General features: G+C 37.1%; 1 protein-coding gene across 1 annotated transcript in view; it reads left to right on the plus strand.

Annotated features, from left to right (window-relative positions):
• Positions 1-23,791, plus strand: part of LOC134540332 (uncharacterized) — a 70,517-nt gene that overhangs the window by 30,811 nt on the left and 15,915 nt on the right. Inside the window, exons 8-10 of the mRNA XM_063382994.1 lie at positions 2,146-2,332; positions 6,603-6,772; positions 9,271-9,478. Of these exons, the coding sequence (XP_063239064.1) occupies positions 2,146-2,332; positions 6,603-6,772; positions 9,271-9,478 (565 nt within the window). The remainder of the gene's footprint in view (positions 1-2,145; positions 2,333-6,602; positions 6,773-9,270; positions 9,479-23,791) is intronic.

The raw sequence follows: 23,791 nt of genomic DNA on the forward strand, positions 1-23,791 counted from the left end.
TGGCATGAAACTTCCGCTAGAGATGTTTAAAATAACTAGAAGGAATCGAAATACGCATTTATTTTAATTTATAAAACATATATGCAAAGAAAAAAATTCTTTACTTGTTCAAAAGATGCATTTGGAAATCAGTTGACAAAAATCCAGTTTTAAATACTTCAAGAAAGATATTGAAACTTTGTACAACTCCTAGTTATGGTAATTTTTTTTTTTAATATGTGAAATACGATTTTAGAAAAATTCTGAGATTTCCTTACAAACAACTAGTGGTTAATTTTATATTTCAATTGATGTTTTACTCAAGCATAATATTTTTTTTTCCATAGAAACGATAATATAATATTCAGTAGTTGAACTTTATTTATTTATGCGTGTTAATTGGCGCAGTTGATACCGTAATGCTTTTCAGCGAGTGGTTTACACATCACTTTTAACTATTGGAGGTACTATTCCGGGTAAGAATCAGAAACCGGTATTACTGTGAACACTTTTTTTTATAGTGGTACAGTTGTTTTCATGTAAAATGTAAAAATTTTGGAAATATATTTGTAATTTAACATGGGATATTTCTGTTGCGTATACAAACAAAAATGGGGTGTGTCTGTGTCATGGACACGGCCGTGTTTTGTACGTGAATGTGTGTAGGTAACAGGTAATATTTTCTACAAAAAAATAAAACACGCTATTTTATGTTTGTTATAATAATGTTTTAACACTATGAAGTCGCGTATAGGCCGGCATTATTATTATATTATTATTTTTTATTTTAACCACACACACACATATATTCACTGTAACTATTTTTCATTAAAGTTTTATAAATGCAATCGAAAGATTTTGACGAGAGCTACGATTGTTAGTCAAAACGAACGTCGTAGCTTCTCTGAGTCAAAAGTTATACTAAATGGAAATCTCGAAACGCAGGAAAATGACCTCAAAATGGCGGCGCTTCCCCCTCCGTCGCGCGCGATGCGTCACAGTCCTCACTTAGCGGAACGAATTCTTTGATCTTTTAGCCATCCAGTGGTGTAATTAAAATTTTGGATGGAGATGATAGATGTGTAGCTGCAACACCAAACTGTATCTCCCGATTTTGTCATAGTTCGTTTTTTTTAATTGCCTCCCACCATGGAAGCAATTTTTAAAGACGTATTCATGTCAAAAAAAAAAGACGGTGTGTTGTAGTTAGTTGACGAGAAGCCCAAGATGTACATCAAGTTCTGTCCCTGCCCGAACACGCCCGAATATTCACCTTCGGCCAACCTCGGGATTTGTTTTATTTTTTCGCAGGAAAAAATGAATTCAAATATTAAAAGTGGTCGGTTAGGTTAGCTACATTGAAACACTTTAAAACACCAAGGACGGTTAGTCAGGTTAGTATAGATACATTAAAATAAACAGAGAAATATAAATATATATAAATAAACCCGAGGTTGGCCGAAGGTGAATGTTCGGGCGTGTTCGGTCAGAGACTGAGCTTGATGTTCATCTCAGGCTTCCCTTGGTTGACGAGGGGGAAGCCTACGATTCACGCCGAGTATTCGACATGCCCGAACATTACCGAATGTTTTGTTTGTTATTTGGATATTGTTGCGCAAGTAATAAGTAAAAAAAAATTATATGAGTTCCTTCTGTTCATCCTTTGTCCCGGTTTGCTAGGTCAGGTCAAGTTACATTATAAATACATCTACTTTAAAACTAAACAACCGCTAAAATTAATTAATATTATTTTCAATGTCCGCTTAGTTCGAAAGTATTTATTATGTAACTGACCTGACCTAATCGACCATTTTAATTAATACTTAACTGAAGATTTTAAGTTAATTACATCGCATTTTAATTTGATGACTTTACAAGACGAATGTAAAATATAAGAATGTTCGTATATTTACTCAAATGTAAGTCTTGGTTTTAATGGCTTAATTTGTATTACTGTTATGAAACTTCTCTGCCTTTATTTGTTTATGTCCGGCATTTAAAACAAATATTTTTTTTTCCACCTAAAAAGATAATTCTTAAGACACCCGGAGGTGAATATTCGGGCGTATTCGGGCAAGGACAGAGCTTGGTGTACATCTTAGTCTTCCCTAGGTTGACGGGCGAGGCACCAGAGACGGTGGTGTGTGTGTGTGTGTGTGTCCGCAGACGGCGGCCGGGGCCCGCGCCAGACCGCGGCTGGCCCCGGGGTCCAGACACCTGCTACGGCTGGTGAACGCCGCGGCGGCCGACTGCCCGGCGCTGCTGGGGCTCGACTACCACCCGCTGCTCGTCGTGGCCAAGGACGGCGGCTCCTGCGAGCCCCTGGCCGTGCGGCGCCTCGTCCTGCTGCCCGGTGGGTACCACAACGCCGAAATACCATAGCGCCAGAGTGTCAAAACTGGCAAAACGCCGAAATACCATAGCGCCAGAATGTCAAAATTGACCACAACGTCGAAATACCATAGCGCCAGAATGTTAAAATTGACAACAACACCGAAATACCATAGCGCCAGAATGTCAAAATTGACCACAATGCCTAATACCATAGCGCCAGAATGTCAAAATTGACCACAACGCCAAAATACCATAGCGCCAGAATGTCAAAACTGACCACAACGCCGAAATACCATAGCGCCAGAATGTTAAAATTGACCACAACACCGAAATACCATAGCGCCAGAATGTCAAAATTGACCACAACACCGAAATACCATAGCGCCAGAATGTCAAAATACACCACAACGCCGAAATACCATAGCGCCGAATGTCAAAATTAACCACAATGCTGACAGCTAGAAAACTGCTGTGTACCACAACGCCGAAATAACTGAATGATTTGTGTGTGTTTGTTAAATGTAACTTAACGCCGAAATACCACAATCTAACCTAACCTAACCTAACCTAACCTAACCTAACCTAACCTAACCTAACCTAACCTAACCTAACCTAACCTAACCTAACCTAACCTAACCTAACCTAACCTAACCTAACCTAACCTAGTCTAACCTAACCTAACCTAACCTTTGTGGCAGTCCTGCAATGACATTTTTCGGCGTTGGTGTATTTCGGCGTTATGGTATTTCGGCGTTGTGGTGCGTCCCCGTGCCGTCGTCGCCCCGTCGAGGTCCGCCCTCGAGGTCTTCAGCCCTGGTTCGCTTCTTCACTCCCGCGACCACACGCTCATTTGTTCTTTGACGCGATAACGTCTTATAAATCGACGAACGCCGGCTGCACGCAAGAAAAAAAAACACGGCTCATTGTCACGTTCCGCCTGAGCTGAGCGTGCAAGCGAGAGCGCGGAACAAGCGGTAGAGAGGCAATGACAAGTTGAACCGGCCAAACACCGTGCGAGAAAATCTTCTATAATATCAAACAGGTTAAGCCGGGCTTTTTAAAAGCAGAAATTTATAAATTTTGATTTATTTGTCCAATTTCGTCATTTTAAATTAACAGTTTATTGACATTGATTCGATCTCAGTTTATTTCAGTAACTAATTGTTCGTGATTATATTTAAACAATTTATTTAAATTAAATTTGCAAGAACTGTAAATAATATTTGAAAATTAAAAAGTATGAAATTTTTCATCAATGTTTTCTTATGATGTTATCACGTAAAATTATCTTCCGTAAACCGACTTTACAGACAACCAAATTTTTTTTCTTTCAGAATTACAACCAGTCAATGACAAGTAAACAAAACAGCAATTCGCAGATAAAATCCTCATCGCTTTTATTTTAACACTACGTAGCCCGGCATGCTTTGCTACGCCCCATTCATTTTTTTTTGTTATTTGTTAGAAGTAGGTATACATATACAAAACATCTCTCTTTATCTCTCTCTCCAGATCTCTATATCTCTCTCTGATTATATCTTCCCATCTACAAACCTATCTTTACAAAACCAAATACGAACACGCAGACATTCATGCATATATATGTAAATAAATATATTTTTTAAACCATATTTTTACCTGTAGATAAAATTACGCGCGTGTTTGAATGCAACGTTGTGTCAAAATTACAAAATCAATCGGTGAAGAACTTTCGGGGATTTAAGATTTCGAACCAACTATCGTTTTATTTTATTTATGTAAATACATATATCAAAATGGCAAACAGTTAAAACATTAATATAATTTTTTTTAAAAGACTAATTGTGGTTAAGAAGCAAGTCTTACCAAAGCTTTAGAACCAAATGTTAATATATTAAAATTTTTAATGTTGTTCTACTTTTAGTGGAACCTTTTTTGTATATCAAATTTAACAATTTTCAAAAGTAGCACCAGTAGTTACCTTTTCCCAACGGTCACTTGCAAAGCGGTGTTTGTTTACAAACGCTGACACTAACATGAGGTTGTTTACAAACACATTTACATGAAGTTATTGGTAAACACGACCAACAGAAGGATATGTAGACCATTGGTGGTACTTTTGAGAAAAGTAAAATAAGATACGAAGGACATGATACAGAATGCGACCTTTCTTTTAATTACTCACGAAAAATAATTCTTTTTTGGGTATTTATTAAGAAATTATTTGCTGGGTGGAGCAATGTTGTTTTGGAACTAAATACCCGTTTGAAAAGTTTAAAGTTAATAAATTTGTGTTTTGTAGCCTCAATATAAGATATTAACATAATTCCTGACCAATTTTTACTCTAACTGTACGAAACCTTCAAATAAAACCATACCATGCATTATTTTTTTTGTACATCATGGACCTTTTTTTAAAATGTTGGTTAAGTTGTACATTTATATTAAACTCTAATTTCAATACAATATAACTAATAAAGTTATAACTTAATCATGCAGATGGTTGGGCAGACATACATAATTTCCAGATAATATTGGATGTTGTGTGGGAGCAGTTAAAGGGCTCAGTATCTTTCTGCATGAGTCTAGTCCTGTTTGTGAATTCCCCTTGTGGTGGCTTTAGGCTTCCTTTTATAAAGTTGCTATATGTTGAATGCAATTATCGGATTACTTTCTGTAGAGTGATTGAGTGATTACGAAGCAAGAGTTGGATCACGCTCGTGCAGAATACAGGCGTACTCTTAACTACACACGAAGTCTGTTAGAGAAACTATTATGTTGTTTCCTATGAAGTATTGCTTTCCTTAGTAATAATGGTTTAGCATATTTGTGGTTTTGTTTATGGTTTTCATTGAATACGCACAAAAAAAGCAAGTTTGTAAGTAGTGTTATCAATTAACGATGTGCCTTATTATTTAAGAATGAAAATAATTTTTAATTCCAAATTTTATTATTAACGTAGCTGGCAATGACATTTTGTTTTAGTGAGCTTTTAAGTTTGATTAACCGTTGTAAATGGGGTTTTGGTAAAAGCAATTAATTTTAGGATGTCATTGATAAGTAATTTAACTGAAATTCTAGAAAAAATCACGGTTCCAGGATTTTTAAAAAAAATTATAAATAAACAAAATAGAATACAGGGTTAAAAAAACCACTACTGCTGCTATTTCTTCTTAACGTAGTGTGTAGGCAACCAGCAACTGTTGCTGGTATCGCAGTTTGCTGGGTTGGCAGGAGTAATATCCTGTTAGATAAATACTCCTTACTTCTCAGTGAGTCATTAGAAGTATAAATGTTTTTTTTTCTTGTAAAGATGAACAAACTATAGGTGTTATATGTTTGGTCACAATATCGTGATGGTATCAACAGTATTTTTTACTGACTTAATATCTCTTTTGTGTGGCTAATACAATGAGAGTCTAAATTCGATCGAAAAATTTTACAGTTTCATTCCGAAAGAAAAAAATAAGTTGAAAACCTATACATTTGTCTAAAGTGCCTTAAGAGTCTGATATACGTCTTTTTAGTTGAATCTGAACGAATAGTTTATTTTAAAACCAGAATGCAAGCGTCCGGATGATAATTAATTCAATAAAGTTTTATAACTACCACGCGAAATACCTGCACTGTTTTGAATTATTTATGCCAAACTTCCACACTACTATAAAGTATTGTGACGTGCAAGGACCTCGAATTATTTCAATGAAATTATTTTACGATAGCGACACGTCTTGCGGTGAATTAGAAACTCAAACGAACGTCGTAGCTTCTCCGAGTGAAAAGTTATACTAAATGGAAATCTCGAAACGCAGCAAAATGACCTCAAAATGGCGGCACTTCCCCCTCCACCGCGCGTGATGCGTCACAGTCTTCACTTAGTGTAACCAATTATTTGATTATTTAGCTATCCATTGGTGTAATTAAATTTTGGATGGAGGTGATCGATATTGTTACGATTTACTGCGGGTTCGTAAAGGATAGCCCAATTAAAGATTTTTATCACAAACAGTTTTATTGATAGCTTCTATTTATGTCACTTACAAATAATCCTGCAAAATGGCAAATATGAATTGCACTTTAAAAATAATGTTGCTTCCCCAGTCACTCGTTTTCACAACCAGCTCTGCACCTGCACATGTCCCGGCCTTGCTCACATTCGTAAAATTATGTAGCTGCAACACCAACATGTATCCCCCGATTTTATCATTCGTTATTTTGAATTGCCTCCCACTACTGAAGCAATTTTGAAGACGTATACAGTAAAAGGTTTTATTCATAAAATTACTGGATTGCTTGTGTGTGTGTCGCAGGCGAAAGGTACGACGTCGTAGTCAACGCGAACCAGACGGCTTCTTCTTCGTACAAGTTGAGGATCAAAGGCTACAACGCCTGCTCGGGCAGCTACGAAGAGACTGACCTCGTGTACCTCGCAGCCAGCGCCAATGAATCGGCCGAGGACCAACAGCGGCCCGCAGACAAGGTGAGGTCACGAGTGTACAGGTATGCTTATAGATAGTTCTCTGGCACTGGGACGTCACCTTTTGCAAAGATGTTGGTGTAATTAATGGCCTGTTTTTTTTTCCTGGCGACGGTATTTGTGTCGGGGGAGTTTTTCCGTTACTTATTTTAGTATAAACTATAGTTGCAGTTCTACAGAAATTTTCTATGGTAATTTTTTTTGGTGCTTTGTCCACGTGAAATTTAATATGTAACCTATGAAATTATATTTTTAAAAAATTACTATGTAGAAAATGCAAACCAGTTCCTTGGTGATTTCACAAATACAGAAACTTTTGAAATTTATTAATACAGACAGTTTAAATTTAGATGGTTTGTATTAATTTTTTAACATTTACAATTATTTTCATCTATAATTTATTTTTTTCTTTTTTAGAGTATTAGCCTTGCAAATAATAAACGTTAACTTCATTTTACAAAGTAAAGTGTTGAGAAATATTGTAACAGAGTACTTTATCACATAATATGTAGTAAGAGAATCGTGAACTAATTACATTACGGATCCTGATGTTATGAGTGTTTTCATTATTTTGTATTGAAAAAAACATTCCGCCTGTAATATGGTAAACAGTAGGTATACATTTCTCCGTGACTGTGAAGTGATAATTAGGTTAAGGTTGCCTTCTATAGCAGTACCTAAAAAATGTTTTCTGATTATTTTAATCAATTTGCATGCTTGGTTTCTCTTTCGAGCTTGTAAATAAATGTTAGATTATATATTTTATTTCATTTTAATTGAATAATTTTAATAACAAAATTTAGCTGCCGTGCAAGAAACGTGTCATTGTCTATGCATGAATGTGCCTGAGATTACCTAATTTAATGTGCAAATATTTTAAAAATGGTTATAATTTTAGGTTTATGAAATTTAACACGTTAAAATACATTTTATTAAATATATAGACTCAAGTAATGGAAAAATCCTTCAAATAAATGTTTAATTATTAAATATCAGTAAATGTTTTTTTCTCATTCGTTACAAATATGTATTATTTAACTACCTGTATTTATTTATTTCTTATCATACTACAGTCTTATCGATATATAATCTAAAAAAAATATCTTGTGTTTTTCACTTCATCTAAGTTTTATTTTGTACACTTTTGTATAGTTAAGTAGTAGACATGCCTTAAGGGCTACGCCTACCTGGTTACACAGACGGTGCGCAGAGCTTCAGGAAAAACAACGCGATTTCAAAACTACTCAAGATATCCGAGTGGGGTGTGTTTACGAAAAGCATTTAAGAGTTCGCTGAGGCCCGAAAAGTACTTTTAATTTTGGATCATGTTTTTAAACTGTTTTTCTAGAAGAGTTAAAATGGCTAAAACGCATGTTTTCAGAGTAATTTTTAGGCGTAAAAAAACCAGTACAGATTCTTGAAAGCACTTAAGGGACTTGCATTACACCTTTATCTTCATTTATCGGCCATATAATGTTACGGTCACCGGTCAAATTTCACAGTTATCCTGTGACTACGAGAAGACTACGCGTCAATTCAGAGCCTTGCGCTTAGAGGGGATACCGCGCTAGAAATACCATCGAGCGTCGCACTTATCATCCCGCCTCACTAACACACATACACCCCTGACGAGGCGGGCCCCTTAACTGAGCTACATAAAATACAAACCCTAAAAAAATTAAACAAAAAAAAACACAAGCGAATCTTTAAGTACTCTCCAGAGACGTCTATATAATTCATATGTTCACGTTGCAAATACTCTTATATCACCAAAAAAAAAAAAAAAAAAAAAAAAGGGACGACATTTAACCCTAGAATTCATTAAATTAGTGCCGAAGCAAATTGAGTTTTCAAATAATTTTCTGAACGCGAATCACCAGTAGTTTCCGCACCCGCCGCTAGAACTGCCCATCAAACAGTTGATACCAGGGACGTCAGAACGTTTTAATGAGGTTGGAGGGGGGGGGGGGGCGAAAAGATGTCACACTTACCTCAGTCCTAGAGTGGGGGGTCCGGGGACCCTCCCCCGGAAAAATTTGGAATTTTAGATGCAAAATTGTGCTATTTAATGATTTTCCGAACCAAAATATTAAATATACCATTCCAAGAATTTGATAACGTAGTATGTATTAAATACTACTCTGACAGTAGATGTAGTACAATTTAAATAAAGTACCATATAGGAATTTGCAATCATTTTACAGTACATTGACAATCATAAATTTGATTTTCTAATCAATGTGATCACCAATGCAACGTTTGTAACTACTGGTTGAGAAAAATACTACTAGGACCAAAAATTTATTCTGGGAAAAGGAGGGGGGGAGGCGAAATGCTACTCTCACCCCCCTCCCCCATGCATACCAGCACGGGGGCGACTCGCCCCTGCTGCCCTCCCCCCCCCCTGTTCCGACGTCCCTGGTTGATACTGTGAAGTTGACCTTTGGCTTTGTGAACCTCGGTTCGGCACCACCGTGGTCACACTGGACTTGTCCGCGCAGGACGAGAAGCGCTCCTTCCTGGAGGCGTGCCCTGACGCCCTGGCGTGCCGGCCGCCCCTGCAGGCACTCGGCGCGGCGGGACTGCGCCCCCGGCCCGCCGACGTGAGGCTGTACCTGCCCTTCGACGTGAACCCGGCGGGCGACTTCGACGGCCGCGTCGACTTCCGCTACCTGCACGACGGCGCGCCCTACTACCCGGCATACCTGAGTGAGTCAAGTCGCAGCGACAGGGTCGAGTCGCAGCGACAGGATCGTGTCGCAGCGACAGGGTCGAGTTGCAGCGACAGGGTCGAGTCACAGCGACAAGATCAAGTTGCCACGACAGGATCGCAGCGACAAGGCCGAGTCGCAAGGGAAGCCTTCATTAAATCAAATTTTGACAGACGATAGAGCCACACCCGAAGTTCCCCGAAGTTCATACTCGCTTTTTTTTCCCGTTCTATCTCATTGTATAAACCGGTGTGGCATTGAATTTTGCAGTCGATTAGGATAGGTTAACTACAAGTAGTATAGGAATGTATTTCCTGCGCCAGGGTCCTGGGTGAGGAGCGAGGAGCTGACCGAGCTCTGAGGTCACGTCCATCTCTGACGTCACGGTGGCCATCTTGGATGAGTGTAACGGGACACAGCGTAACGAGATACAGTATAACGGGACATAACGTGAGGGGACAAGTAGATCATGGCGGCCATCTTGGATCCGCCATTTTGGATGACGTCATTGTGTTCTCGAACATTCCGGCTATGTGTTTTCCGCCATATTGGATGATGATGTCACAGTTGCAATTTTCGTTACGGTCGCCATCGTTAACTTTTTTATTTATTATCCGATTTTAATGAAATTTTTTTTAAAAATTATAAAAAAATTAAATAATAAAATTTAATAAAGTTTTTATAAAAAATCAAACATTTACGACACGGAGTTCGGAGTCCTCGGTTCGAACCCGGTGAGGGCAAAAAAAAATAAAAATGACGACCGTTCCTTCCCCCTGCGGTGGCTGCAGGCATACTGACTCCCACCACTTTTTTTCAAATCATATATATCGTCACCTAGTATGACGTCATGTCCGCCATCTTGAAAATCCGTAATTTAAATGCTAGAGATTCGGGAAAAAATTAAAAAAAATCATTAAAAAATAATTAACCTAATTAAATAATAAAAAAATCCTTAAAACCACCGTTGCATGTTTCGTGACGACCGCCATCTTAAAACCACCTGCTGGAGGTCACTATCTTGTTTTCGTCCGCTAGAGTGTGCTGATACCATGTTAGTATAATTAACTGGTCACCACACCTTTGACCTTGACCTTGAAATCAAACCTTGACCTTGAACTTTGACCTTGAAGTGTGACCTTGAAATTTGACCTTGGCCTTGAAATTTGACCTTGACCTTGAAATTTGACCTTGACCTTGAAATTTGACTTTGACCTTAAAATTTGACTTTGTCCTTGAAATTTGACATAGTCCTTGTCGAACATCATGGATCCGACATTTTATGATCAGTACATGCTACCATGAGCTACCACCTGCTGGAGTACGCCATTTTGTGTGTGTGTACTCGTATTATAGAGTACATTTCCATCTGGTTAATTTTATTCTAACCCGCTACAGTGCAGTAATCATTTATTACGGAGGTGCCCCCGCCATCTTGAAATTCGGCCGCCATCTTGAAATCATGTAATAATGTAGCTAGAAAGTGGGAAAAAATCAAAAATTCATTTAATAAATCACTCATTAACTTACATAACGATTCGATCCGCTCCAGTTCTTGGTTCGATCCTCGATCGATGCAATAATGTTTAATTTTATGAAAAAAAAAATAATTTCAATAAACCATGTTCAACATTCTTAAAGAGACTTTAAATCCTCTACTACCATCAGACTATCAGACATCAAGACCACCATATTGGAAATTCGTAATTGTAATGCTAGAGAATCGGGAAAGAGTTCAAAATTCATTAAATAAATTTGTAATCTATATACTGATTGATTAGATCGACTAAGGTCCTTGGTTCGATCCCTGGCCGATACAAAACAACTTTAATTTTAAAAAAGTACCAGAAAAGTGTAAGGTTCGAGAAATAAAACACCACAAAGTCTTTTATAAACATAATATTTATAACACAATTTCTAACCTACTACAGAATAACTTGCGAAAGCCAGCAATCTTATAAACATTTAGCCCTGCATAGACGTGCAACGACTACTTCTTAGCTCCAAATGGCTCCAAATGCTCCAAACGGCCTCAAAATGGCTGCAACAGCTCCAACAGCTCCAAATGCTCCAACTGCCTTTTCTTTCAACAGCTCCAAATGACTCCAAATGCTTGACGTCTCCACTTGGCTCCAAATGCTCCAAACGGCCTCCAAATGGCTCCAACAGCTCCAACAGCTCCAACAGCCTCCAAATGCTTAACACAGCTCCAAAAGCTACAAAAGGCTCCAAATGCTCCAAAAGGCTCCAAATGCTTTAAAAGGCTCAAAATGCTCCAACAGCTCCAAATGCTCCAACAGCCTCCAAATGCTTAAAACAGCTCCAAATGCTTCAAAAGGCTCCAAAATGGCTCCAAAAAAAGCTCCAAATGCTTCAACATTCTCTAAATGCTTAACACAGCTCCAAATGACTCCAAAAGGCGCCAAATGCTTCAAAAGGCTCCAAATGCTTAACACAGCTCCAAGTGCTTCAAAAGGCTCCAAATGCTTCAAGAGGCTCTAAATGCTCCAACAGCTTCAAATGCTCCAACAGCTCCAAATGCTCCAACAGCCTCCAAATGCTTAACACAGCTCCAAATGCTTCAGAGGCTCCAAATGTTCCAAAAGGCTCCAAATGCTCCAACAGCTCCAAATGCTCCAACAGCCTCCAAATGCTTAACACAGCTCTAAATGCTACAAAAGGCTCCAAATGCTCCAAAAGGCTCCAAATGCTCCAACAGCTACAAATGCTCCAACAGCTACAAATGCTCCAACAGCCTCCAAATGCTAAACACAGCTCCTAAATGCTTCAAAAGGCTCCAAATGCTACAACAGCCTCCAAATGCTCCAAAGGCTCCAAATGCTCCAAATGGTTCCAACAGCTCCAAAAGGCTCCAAATGCTTCAAAAGGCTCCAATTGCTCCAACTGCTCCATCATCAATTGGTTCAAACCGATTCCAATTACTTTTCTTATCGAACTTGACATGATTACTAACATGTCTTTATTAGTATACATTTTGACTGGCAGTGGTAACGTAATTCACACCTTTAAGTTATAAGTTTTATTTAGAAATCAGATTTAGATAAATGGTAGATACCATTTGGAAAGAAAATATATTAATTTATCTTCAAGTTTATACACATACATTCAATTTAAGCCATTATTGTATGTAGCCAGCTGCCCTCAGTTCTTTGAGTATGAAGGATATTTCTTTAATGTTCGAATACCTTCCTGCACAAAGCGATCCATGTAGTAGTCGTAGCCTGTCAACCAAAATGTTAGGATCTTCCCTAGAGGTTTAATCAATCTCTTCTGCTGCATTCATCATCATCCTTGCATGTTTATAATAAATATTATGATCTCTGCTGTCCTCCGTTTTAACACCAACCACAAGGTCACTTTCGTCATCGTGCCAGTGATTATCACAAGCTTGATCAGGATAATTTATTTTATTACGACATTTCCAACGTTTTGGTCTCAAACCACCATTACAGTCTTCGCTCTTGCATGCTTTTGGTGCTTCAGCACAGTACTCAATCATGTCAGCCTTAGATGTGTCAGCACAGTCTTCGTTCATGCCAGCTTCTGATGTGTCACCACAATCTTCAATCATGCCAGCTTCAGATGATTCATCAAAGTCTTCGACCTTGTAAGCTTCAGGTGGTTCTCCATCTTTCACATTTTCATGGAGACGACTAGATATTGGAGTAAATATATTTTCATTTCTAATGCGGTTACAACTTCCTTCGTTTGTTTTAAATTTTAAATTATTATCTTGATCTAGATCAGTAATTTTAGCATTAGCTTTTTCGCCTTCGTTCCTCTTCCGCGATGTTGTAGCCCAGTCTTCGTTATCTTTATTCATCTTAATTGTACAGGTCTTGTAATGTCTATCCAAGTAATATCTTCTACCAAAGGATTTCTGACACTGACTGCAATGAAATGGTTTTTGACAAGGACCCAAATTACACTCGCTTCTCTCATGTCGTTTAGCATTCTTTCTCGAGGTAAACACCTTGTTACAGTATCTACAGTGATGACGTTTTGATACAGCAACTAATCCCGAATCAGGATTCATATTAGTTACTGAGACTAATTCCAGACGCAAACCAAGAGTTTTAAATTGGATATATTACTTAAATATAATTTTTTAATTATTTCATCAGCGAGAATTAATTTATCTCATTCAAAGGTACTTGTTGTAAGTAGTTCTGCTTTTCAACAACAGATGTCGCCACATGTTACTTGCAGGTAAATAATATTTAGTTATTTTATGCGGGATGTGGGATGCTTACTACGATCGCAAAAGAAGGATGGCTTCGCTAGACTCCAAGGAGAAGGAAGTTCGTTCTTCCTGTTAGTGCTTCTTAGTTTTCTCAGAGATTATTATTTGACTGAGTAATGATATATTTTTTTAATTTCCACCTGATAAAAATATTACAAGTGTTAATAAAGTAGCAGAAATTCACTAATTACATGTAACCTTGAAAAGAAAATGACATGCCTCATTAAGTAAAAAAATCCTTTATGCAGAGATCAATTTCTCGTCTGTAACCAGAAGCACTCGGAGAAAACCATCAAAATATTGACAATAATAATCAGGAGCACACGAAGAAAACCACCATAATATTGACAAGAATAATCAGGAGCACACGAAGAAAACCACCATAATATTGACAAGAATAATCAGGAGCACTCGGAGAAAACCATCAGATGTCTAGTCAGGAATAATCAGAAGCACCCAGAGAAAACCACCATAATATTGACAAGAATAATCGGAAGCACATGGAGAAAACCGCCACAAGTTTTCATAAAATTACAAAAAAAAAAATCAAAAAAAATTAAAAATAAAAACGAAATAAATTCAAAAACTGATTCTGGCTTGTACTAGAACTCTAACTTTGCACATCAAAGAGAAGTTCACAAGCTAGCAGAAAAAGTTTTTAAATTTTTTTCGTTTTTATTTTTAATTTTTTATTATTTTTTTTTGTAATTTTATGAAAACTTGTGGCGGTTTTCTCCGTGTGCTTCTGATTATTCCTGTCAATATTATGGTGGTTTTCTCTGGGTGCTTCTGATTATTCCTGACTAGACATCTGATGGTTTTCTCCGAGTGCTCCTGATTATTCTTGTCAATATTATGGTGGTTTTCATCGTGTGCTCCTGATTATTATTGTCAATATTTTGATGGTTTTCTCCGAGTGCTTCTGATTATTCCTGATTAGACATCTGATGGTTTTCTCCGAGTGCTTCTGGTTACAGATGAGAAATTGATCTCTGCATGAAGGATTTTTTTACTTAATGAGGCATGTCATTTTCTTTTCAAGGTTACATGTAATTAGTGAATTTCTGCTACTTAATCAACACTTGTAATATTTTTATCAGGTGGAAATTAAAAAAATATATCATTACTCAGTCAAATAATAATCTCTGAGAAAACTAAGAAGCACTAACAGGGAGAACGAACTTCCTTCTCCTTGGAGTCTAGCGAAGCCATCCTTCTTTTGCGATCGTTAGTGAGCATCCCGCATCCCGCATAAAATAATTAAATATTATTTACCTGCCATTAACATGTGGCGACATCTGTTGTTGAAAAGCAGAACTACTTGCAACAAGTACCTTTGAATGAGATAAATTAATTCTCGCTGATGAAATAATTACAAAATTATATTTAAGTAATATATCTAATTTAAAACTCTTAGTTTGCGTCTGGAATTAGTCTCAGTAACTAATATGAATCCTGATTCGGGATTAGTTGCTGTATCAAAACGTCATCACTGTAGATACTGTACTAAGGTGTTTACCTCGAGAAAGAATGCTAAACGACATGAGAGAAGCAAGTGTAATTTGGGTCCTTGTCAAAAACCATTTCATTGCAGTCAGTGTCAGAAATCCTTTGGTAGAAGATATTACTTGGATAGACATTACAAGACCTGTACAATTAAGATGAATAAAGATAACGAAGACTGGGCTACAACATCGCGGAAGAGGAACGAAGGCGAAAAAGCTAATGCTAAAATTACTGATCTAGATCAAGATAATAATTTAAAATTTAAAACAAACGAAGGAAGTTGTAACCGCATTAGAAATGAAAATATATTTACTCCAATATCTAGTCGTCTCCATGAAAATATGAAAGATGGAGAACCACCTGAAGCTTACAAGGTCGAAGACTTTTATGAATCATCTGAAGCTGGCATGATTGAAGATTGTGGTGACACATCTGAGGCTGACATGATTGAGTACTGTACTGAAGCACCTAAAGCAGGCAAGATCGAAGACTGTGATGGCGGTCTGAGACCAAAACGATGGAAACGTCGTAATAAAATAAATTATCCTCATCAAGTTTGTGATGCTGACATGATTGAAGACTGTGGTGACACATCAGAAGCTGGCATGAACGAAGACTGTGCTGACACATCTAAGGCTGACATGATTGAGTACTGTGCTGAAGCACCAAAAGCATGCAAGAGCGAAGACTGTGATAGTGGTTTGAGACCAAAACGTTGGAAACGTCGTAATAAAATAACTTATCCTGATCAAGCTTGTGATAATCACTGGCACGATGACGAAAGTGACCTTGTGGTTGGTGTTAAAACGGAGGACAGCAGAGATCATAATATTTATTATAAACATGCAAGGATGATGATGAATGCAGCAGAAGAGAATGATTATACCTCATGGGAAGATCCTAACATATTGGTTGACAGGATACGACTACTACATGGATCGCTTTCTGCAGGAAACTATTCGAACATTAAAGAAATATCCTTCATACTCAAAGAACTGAGGGAAGCTGGCTACATACAATAATGGCTTAAATTGAATGTATGTGTATAAACTTGAAGATAAATTAATATATATATTTTTTTTCCAAATGGTATCTACCATTTATCTAAATCTGATTTCTAAATAAAACTTATAACTTAAAGGTGTAAAATACGTTACCACTGCCAGTCAAAATGTATACTAATAAAGACATGTTAGAAATCATGTCAGGTTCGATAAGAAAAGTAATTGGAATCAGTTGGAACCAATTGAAGATGGAGCAGTTGGAGCAATTGGAGCCTTTTGGAGCCATTTGGAGCATTTGGAGCTTTGGAGCCTTTGGAGGCTGTTGTAGCATTTGGAGCCTTTTGGAGCATTTAGGGCCTTTTGAAGCATTTGGAGCTGTGTTAAGCATTTGGAGCTGTGTTAAGCATTTGGAGGCTGTTGGAGCTTTTGTAGCTGTTGGAGCATTTGGAGCCTTTTGGAGCATTTGGAGCCTTTTGAAGCATTTGGAGCCTTTTGAACCATTTGGCGCCTTTTGGAGTCATTTGGAGCTGTGTTAAGCATTTGGAGGCTGTTTGAGCATTTGGAGCCTTTTTTGGAGCCATTTTGGAGCCTTTTGAAGCATTTGGAGCTGTGTTAAGCATTTGGAGGCTGTTGGAACATTTGGAGCTGTTGGAGCATTTTGAGCCTATTGAAGCATTTGGAGCTTTTTGGAGCATTTGGAGCCATATGAAGCATTTGGAGCTGTGTTAAGCATTTGGAGGCTGTTGGAGCATTGGGAGCCTTTTGGAGCATTTAGGGCCTTTTGAAGCATTTGGAGCTGTGTTAAGCATTTGGAGCTGTGTTAAGCATTTGGAGGCTGTTGGAGCTTTTGTAGCTGTTGGAGCATTTGGAGCCTTTTGGAGCATTTGGAGCCTTTTGAAGCATTTGGAGCCTTTTGAAGCATTTGGAGCCTTTTGAACCATTTGGCGCCTTTTGGAGTCATTTGGAGCTGTGTTAAGCATTTGGAGGCTGTTTGAGCATATGGAGCCTTTTTTGGAGCCATTTTGGAGCCTTTTGAAGCATTTGGAGCTGTGTTAAGCATTTGGAGGCTGTTGGAACATTTGGAGCTGTTGGAGCATTTTGAGCCTATTGAAGCATTTGGAGCCTTTTGGAGCATTTGGAGCCATATGAAGCATTTGGAGCTGTGTTAAGCATTTGGAGGCTGTTGGAGCATTTGGAGCTGTTGGAGCATTTGGAGCCTTTTAAAGCATTTAGAGCCTTTTAAAGCATTTGGAGCCTTTTGGAGTCATTTGGAGCTGTTTTTAAGCATTTGGTGGTTGTTTGGAGCATTTGGAGCCATTTGGAGCTGTGTTAAGCATTTGGAGGCTGTTGGAGCTGTTGGAGCCATTTGGAGTCATTTAGAGCTGTTGAAAGAAAAGGCAGTTGGAGCATTTGGGGCTGTTGGAGCTGTTGGAGCCATTTTGAGGCCGTTTGGAGCATTTGGAGCCATTTGGAGCTGAGAAGTAGTCGTTGCACGTCTATGCAGGGCTAAATGTTTATAAGATTGCTGGCTTTCGCAAGTGATTCTGTAGTAAGATAGAAATTGTGTATTAAATATTATGTTTGTAAAATACTTTGCGGTGTTTTATTTCTCGAACATTACACTTTTCTGTTTTTTTTTTAAATTAAAGTAGTTTTGTATCGGCCAGGGATCGAACCAAGGACCTTAGTCGATCTAATCAATCAGTATATAGATTAAACATTTATTTAATGAATTTTGAACTCTTTCCCGATTCTCTAGCATTACAATTACGAATTTCCAATATGGTGGTCTTGATGTCTGATAGGCTGATGGTAGTAGAGGATTTAAAGTCTCTTTAAGAATGTTGAACATGGTTTATTGAAATTATTTTTTTTTTCATAAAATTAAACATTATTGCATCGATCGTGGATTGAACCAAGGACTGGAGCGGATAGAATCGATATGTAAGTTAATGAGTGATTTATTAAATGAATTTTGGATTTTTTCCCACTTTTCTAGCTACATTATTACATGATTTCAAGATGGCGGCCGAATTTCAAGATGGCGGGGCACCTCCATAATAAATGATTACTGCACTGTAGCGGGTTAGAATAAAATTAACCAGATGGAAATGTACTCTATAATACGAGTACACACACACAAAATGGCGTACTCCAGCAGGTGGTAGCTCATGGTAGCATGTACTGAACATAAAATGTCGGATCCATGATGTTCGACAAGGACAATGTCAAATTTCAAGGACAAAGTCAAATTTCAAGGTCAAGGTCAAATTTCAAGGTCAAGGTCAAATTTCAAGGTCTAGGTCAAATTTAAAGGTCTAGGTCAAATTTCAAGGTCAAGGTCAAAGTTCAAGGTCAAGGTTGGTTTTCAAGGTCAAGGTTGGATTTCAAGGTCAACATCAAAGGTGTGGTGACCAGTTAATTATACTAACATGGTATCAGCACACTCTAGCGGACGAAAACAAGATGGTGACCTCCAGCGGGTGATTTCAAGATGGCGGTCGTCACGAAAAGTGCAATGGTGGTTTTAAGGATTTTTTTATTATTTAATTAAGTTGATTAATTTTTTAATGATTTTTAAATTTTATTCCCGAATCTCTAGCATTAAAATTACGGATTTTCAAGATGGCGGACATGACGTCATACTAGGTGACGATATATATGCTTTGAAAAAAAGTGGTGGGAGTCAGTATGCCTGCAGCCACCGCGGGGAGAAGGATCGGTCGTCATTTTTATTTTTTTTGCCCTTACCGGGTTCGAACCGAGGACTTCGAACTCCGTGTCGTAAATGTTTGTTTTTTTTATAAAAACTTTATTAAATTTTATTATTTAATTTTTTTATAATGTTTACAAAAATTTCATTAAAATCGGATAATAAATAAAAAAGTTAAAGATGGCGACCGTAACGAAAATTGCAACGGTGACATCATCATCCAATATGGCGGAAAACACATTGCCGGAATGTTCGAGAACACATTGACGTCATCCAAAATGGCGGATCCAAGATGGCGGATGTCACAGTAATAAATGATTACTGCACTCTAGCGGGTAAGAATTAAACTAACATGGCGTCAGCGCACTCTAGCCGACGATAACGTAATGATGGCTTGCAGCATCGAAGACAAGATGGCGGACATGACGTCATACTATGTGACGATATATGTGCTTTTGAAAAAAAGTGGTGGGAGTCAGTATGCCAGCACCCACCACAGGGGAAGGATCGGTCGCCATTTTTGTTTTTTTTTGCCCTCACCAGGTTCGAACCGAGGACTCCGAGCTCCGTGTCATAAATGTATGTTTTTAAAATAGTTTTATTAAAATTTTATTAATTGAATTTTTTTATAAGTTTTAAATTTTTTTTCGTTAAAATCGGATAATAAATAAAAAAATTAAAGATGGCGGCCGTAACGAAAATTGCAACGGTGACATCATCATCCAATATAGCTGCCATGGCATCCTAGTTTTCAAGGTCATGACCTCGGCGGCTTAGAGCTTCTAGCTCTTAGAATTAGGGTTCTTTCTAGGGCAAAACGACTTTTGAGGATTTTCGAAATTGTAATTTTTGGATTGTGGAATTTTTTGAGAATTTTTGGTGGAATTTATTTTCACAAAAATGGAGATTTTGGCGAATTTTGAGGAATTTTGGGCAAATTTTGCCCCATTTTGGCGAATTTTGAGGGTCAAAGGCCAATGTCCTACTTGTCCCATTACACTCATCCAAGATGGCCGCCGTGACATCACAATCCAAGATGGCCGCCGTACACACAGCTCCACACCCAGGACCCTGGCGCAGGAAATACATTCCTATACTACTACTACTACATTATAAATATTTAAAAAAAAAAATGTGGATGGTTGGTTATATTAGGTAAGTATAGCAACATTAAAAAAACTGTAAAATCATTTTATGGTTGCTTATCAAATAACTTTTTAAATATGTAGCTATCCAGGGCTAGGAAACCGTTTACAAGATTTCACAGTATCTTTAATGTAGCTATCCTAACCAAATAAACCGTCCACAATGTTTTAAAGTAATTATGACGTAGCTAACCTAACCTAATTGACCATTAGTTATCATGAGTTACAATGAACAAAAAAAAAAAAAACGCAGATGCACGAGCGGGCGTTTGGCTCTCTCGTCTGTGAAAAGAAGGCTTCCCGAGTCGTAACGACAGGGTCGAGTCGCAGCGACCGGGTCGAGTCACAGCGACAAGATCAAGTCGTTGCGATAGGATCGAGTCGCCGCGACAGGGTGAAGTCGCAGCGATAGGGTCGAGTCGCAACGACAGGGTCGAGTCACCGCGACACCGGGAAACCCGGAAGTTTCTGAAAGGCGCATTACTGAGCGATTTCAAAACAGTACCTTGCTTGTAATGTATGGAGGTGCGAGAAATAAAAAAAGATATTTAACTTTTATTTAATGCAGTTATTTGGACATACTCGATTGCAGTTTTGCCATGGAAAAAATTCCGAAAATCAAAAATATGAAGATAAAAATTTCACATAAAACAAGACTGAATCAGCTGATGTCGGACAAACGGAAACAACGATGAAAATAAACAAGTTTTATGGACATCAGGACGACGACAGCACGGACAGAAAATGTTCAACCTCTCAATATCAGACAGCACAAGAATCCCGCTTTAGGAACCTAGTCACGAAAAATAATACAACAATACAGACGAACACAGTGGGCTAACAACGACGAGACAGATTAAATGCAGGCAGACAACAAACCTGGTCAACGCAGCAAACACATAAAAACAGCGATGAAGATAAACAAGTAGGACTATAGACAACACAATGACGATAGCACTTACGAACACACAGAATATTTCCCAATGACAACAGTTGCAAAACTGCAATGGCGTTCGTCCAAAAAATTGCATTAAATCAAAATTCCCCATTACATGAATCATTAAAGATTATATTTAACTATTGTGTTTTTGTATATAGAAATGGACTAATGAAGTTTTTAATTTTTTTAATGAAAATATTGTGTTATTGGGTTATTTTCATCTCGATATTCAAGTTACTTATTAAACAGTTTTTTAACATTTGTGCACAGAGAAACGAAATATGCTCTTATTGTATTTGCAAAGATTGATTTTATTTTTCTCTAAATAAGCAAAATGAATTCTGTGATATTTAAATTTTTTTTTTTTAAAAATGTATCTTGTTTTTTTAAAAAAATATATTCTGCACATTAATATTATAAAGTTGAATACACACATTACATGAATGCAATAAAAATAGACTGGTATCCGAAATAATTTAATACCCTTAATAAATTGGGAGATTATAGTTGTTAATTGAAAATACATACCTATTTTTCATCCCGTAAGGGTTGAATGTTGCAAACTATAAAAAACGTGGTTGGTAGTTTTGGAAAGTTTATTATTGGTACTCAAAATCATTTATTATGCTTTGGAGATATAATTATTAATCTTAAAATCATACTTAACCCTTTATCAACCCGTAGGTTTTGAATTTCGCAAAATATAAACATCGTGGTTGTTTGTATTCTTATGTTCAATATTGGTACCCAGTATAGTTTATTAAACTTAATTAAGATCGGAGAAATTATTATTATTGATCTTTAGAAAATACTTAACCTTTATCACCCCTTAAGGTTAAATCGCCACAATATATAACATTTCTGGTTAGATGTTTATGTATTTTTCTTTATTGGTACCGAATATCTTTTTTGACGTGACAAAGTCTAATAAATCGATGAACTTCGGCTTCACGCACGAAAAAGTGTCCCATTACGCACATTGCCCCGTTACACTATGTCCCGTTACGCTCATTGTACGCTTGCGCCGCATCTATCTCTCTTCCACTCGATTGGAACAAGTATCGGAATTGACTTTTTCGAGGCACATTAAACTTGAAACACTCCCATTCGTTTCCTGCTTTTCCTATCATCGTCCTATCCTTAACAGAATAACACAGATTGGAAGAAGTTAAATAGCAAACATGTATAAAAGTTAGAGTTAAAATAATCTCTTCTTTAAAGTAATAATTAAATTTGAATGAATGAGTGCAAATAAAAGTAAAATTATCAATTAAATTTTAGATTTCATTTCACTCCTTCTCTGTATCCATACAAAATAGTGATAATTCAATAAAAATGATTCAATTTTATTCATAAAAGTATGCAATCATTTCATTAATGTTTTGTTTGACGTTGTCACGTTAAATTATCGTCCGTAAACCGACTTTATTATAGACAACCAATTTTTTTGGTTTGATTAGTTTCAGAAATATAATTATTTATCTTAAAATCATATTTACATCTTTTTCATACCCTCAGGGGTAGACTTCTGTAATTATACCTAAATATCATAAGTTAGACAAAGACCTTTCTAATAAAAATGTCCATCGAAATCCGACGAGTAGTTTTAAATTTAATGCTCGAAAAAACAGACAGATAAAAATAAAAATAACTAATTTGCATTTCTCAATATTGTAAGAAGCTATTTCCATCATTTCATTCAATGTAAAGTTCATTTGTTTCGAACAGTTTTATTATCAGTAGATAAAAAATGTAAAATATTTCCTCTTTCAGTAGCTTTTCAATCACATCCTAAATGCTTATATTAAAAGTGTTTTAAATATTTTGGTTTAATACTTTGAGAAGATTTTTGCTGTATTGTTGTACCTACTATCTGTTCATTGAAGGTAACCCAACTGAACACCCTACTGGTTTTACTGAAACAGAATTTAAAACTAACTCCAACCTGATACCAAAAATACGCGCATGAACCCAGCCGGAGTGTTAAGAAAAATAATGTTAAAAATAATCCTTAAAAGGCAGAGCAAATACATTACGGTGCCGAAGTGGGCATTTTATAGAATAAAAAAAATGAGGTGTGGCTGTGTCATGAACGTGGCCGTGTGTTGTACGTGAATACGTGTACGTAACAGGTAACATTTTTTTATACAAAATATAAAATACGCTATTTTATGTATGTTATAATCATGTTTGAACACTAAGAAGTCATCATCCACTTGCATAATTTCAACCACCCCAGTTGCATCGTCGTTGATCCACTCGGCCGCATTCATTATTTTACGTTCCCGGCACTGCTTCACTCGGTCATATGGTGATTAAATGGTATCACCTGATTGCTTTTAGGCAGCCCTTTCCAACCGTATACGATCTCTGTGTTTGGCATTTGCCGCGTATAGGCCAACATTACATATTTTTGATTATATTTTATATTTTTTAATTTTAACACCATATAGTCCTATAGGTTTTTACTGTAACTATTTTACACTGTTTTACATATGTAATCGATAGAGTTTGATGAGAGCTGACGATTGAAACTCAAAAGAACGTCGTAGCTTCTCCGAATCAAAAGTTATAAAAAATGTAAATCTCAAAACGCAGCAAAGTGACACCAAAATGGTGGAACTCCCCAATCCATCCTCACTTAGCGTAACGAATTCTTTGATCCTTTAGCTATCCAGTGGTGTAATTAAAATTTGGATGGAGATGATATATATGTAGCTGCAACACCAAAATGTATCC

This window comes from Bacillus rossius, chromosome 16 (genome assembly GCF_032445375.1).
Source record: "Bacillus rossius redtenbacheri isolate Brsri chromosome 16, Brsri_v3, whole genome shotgun sequence".
Lineage (NCBI taxonomy): Eukaryota > Metazoa > Arthropoda > Insecta > Phasmatodea > Bacillidae > Bacillus > Bacillus rossius.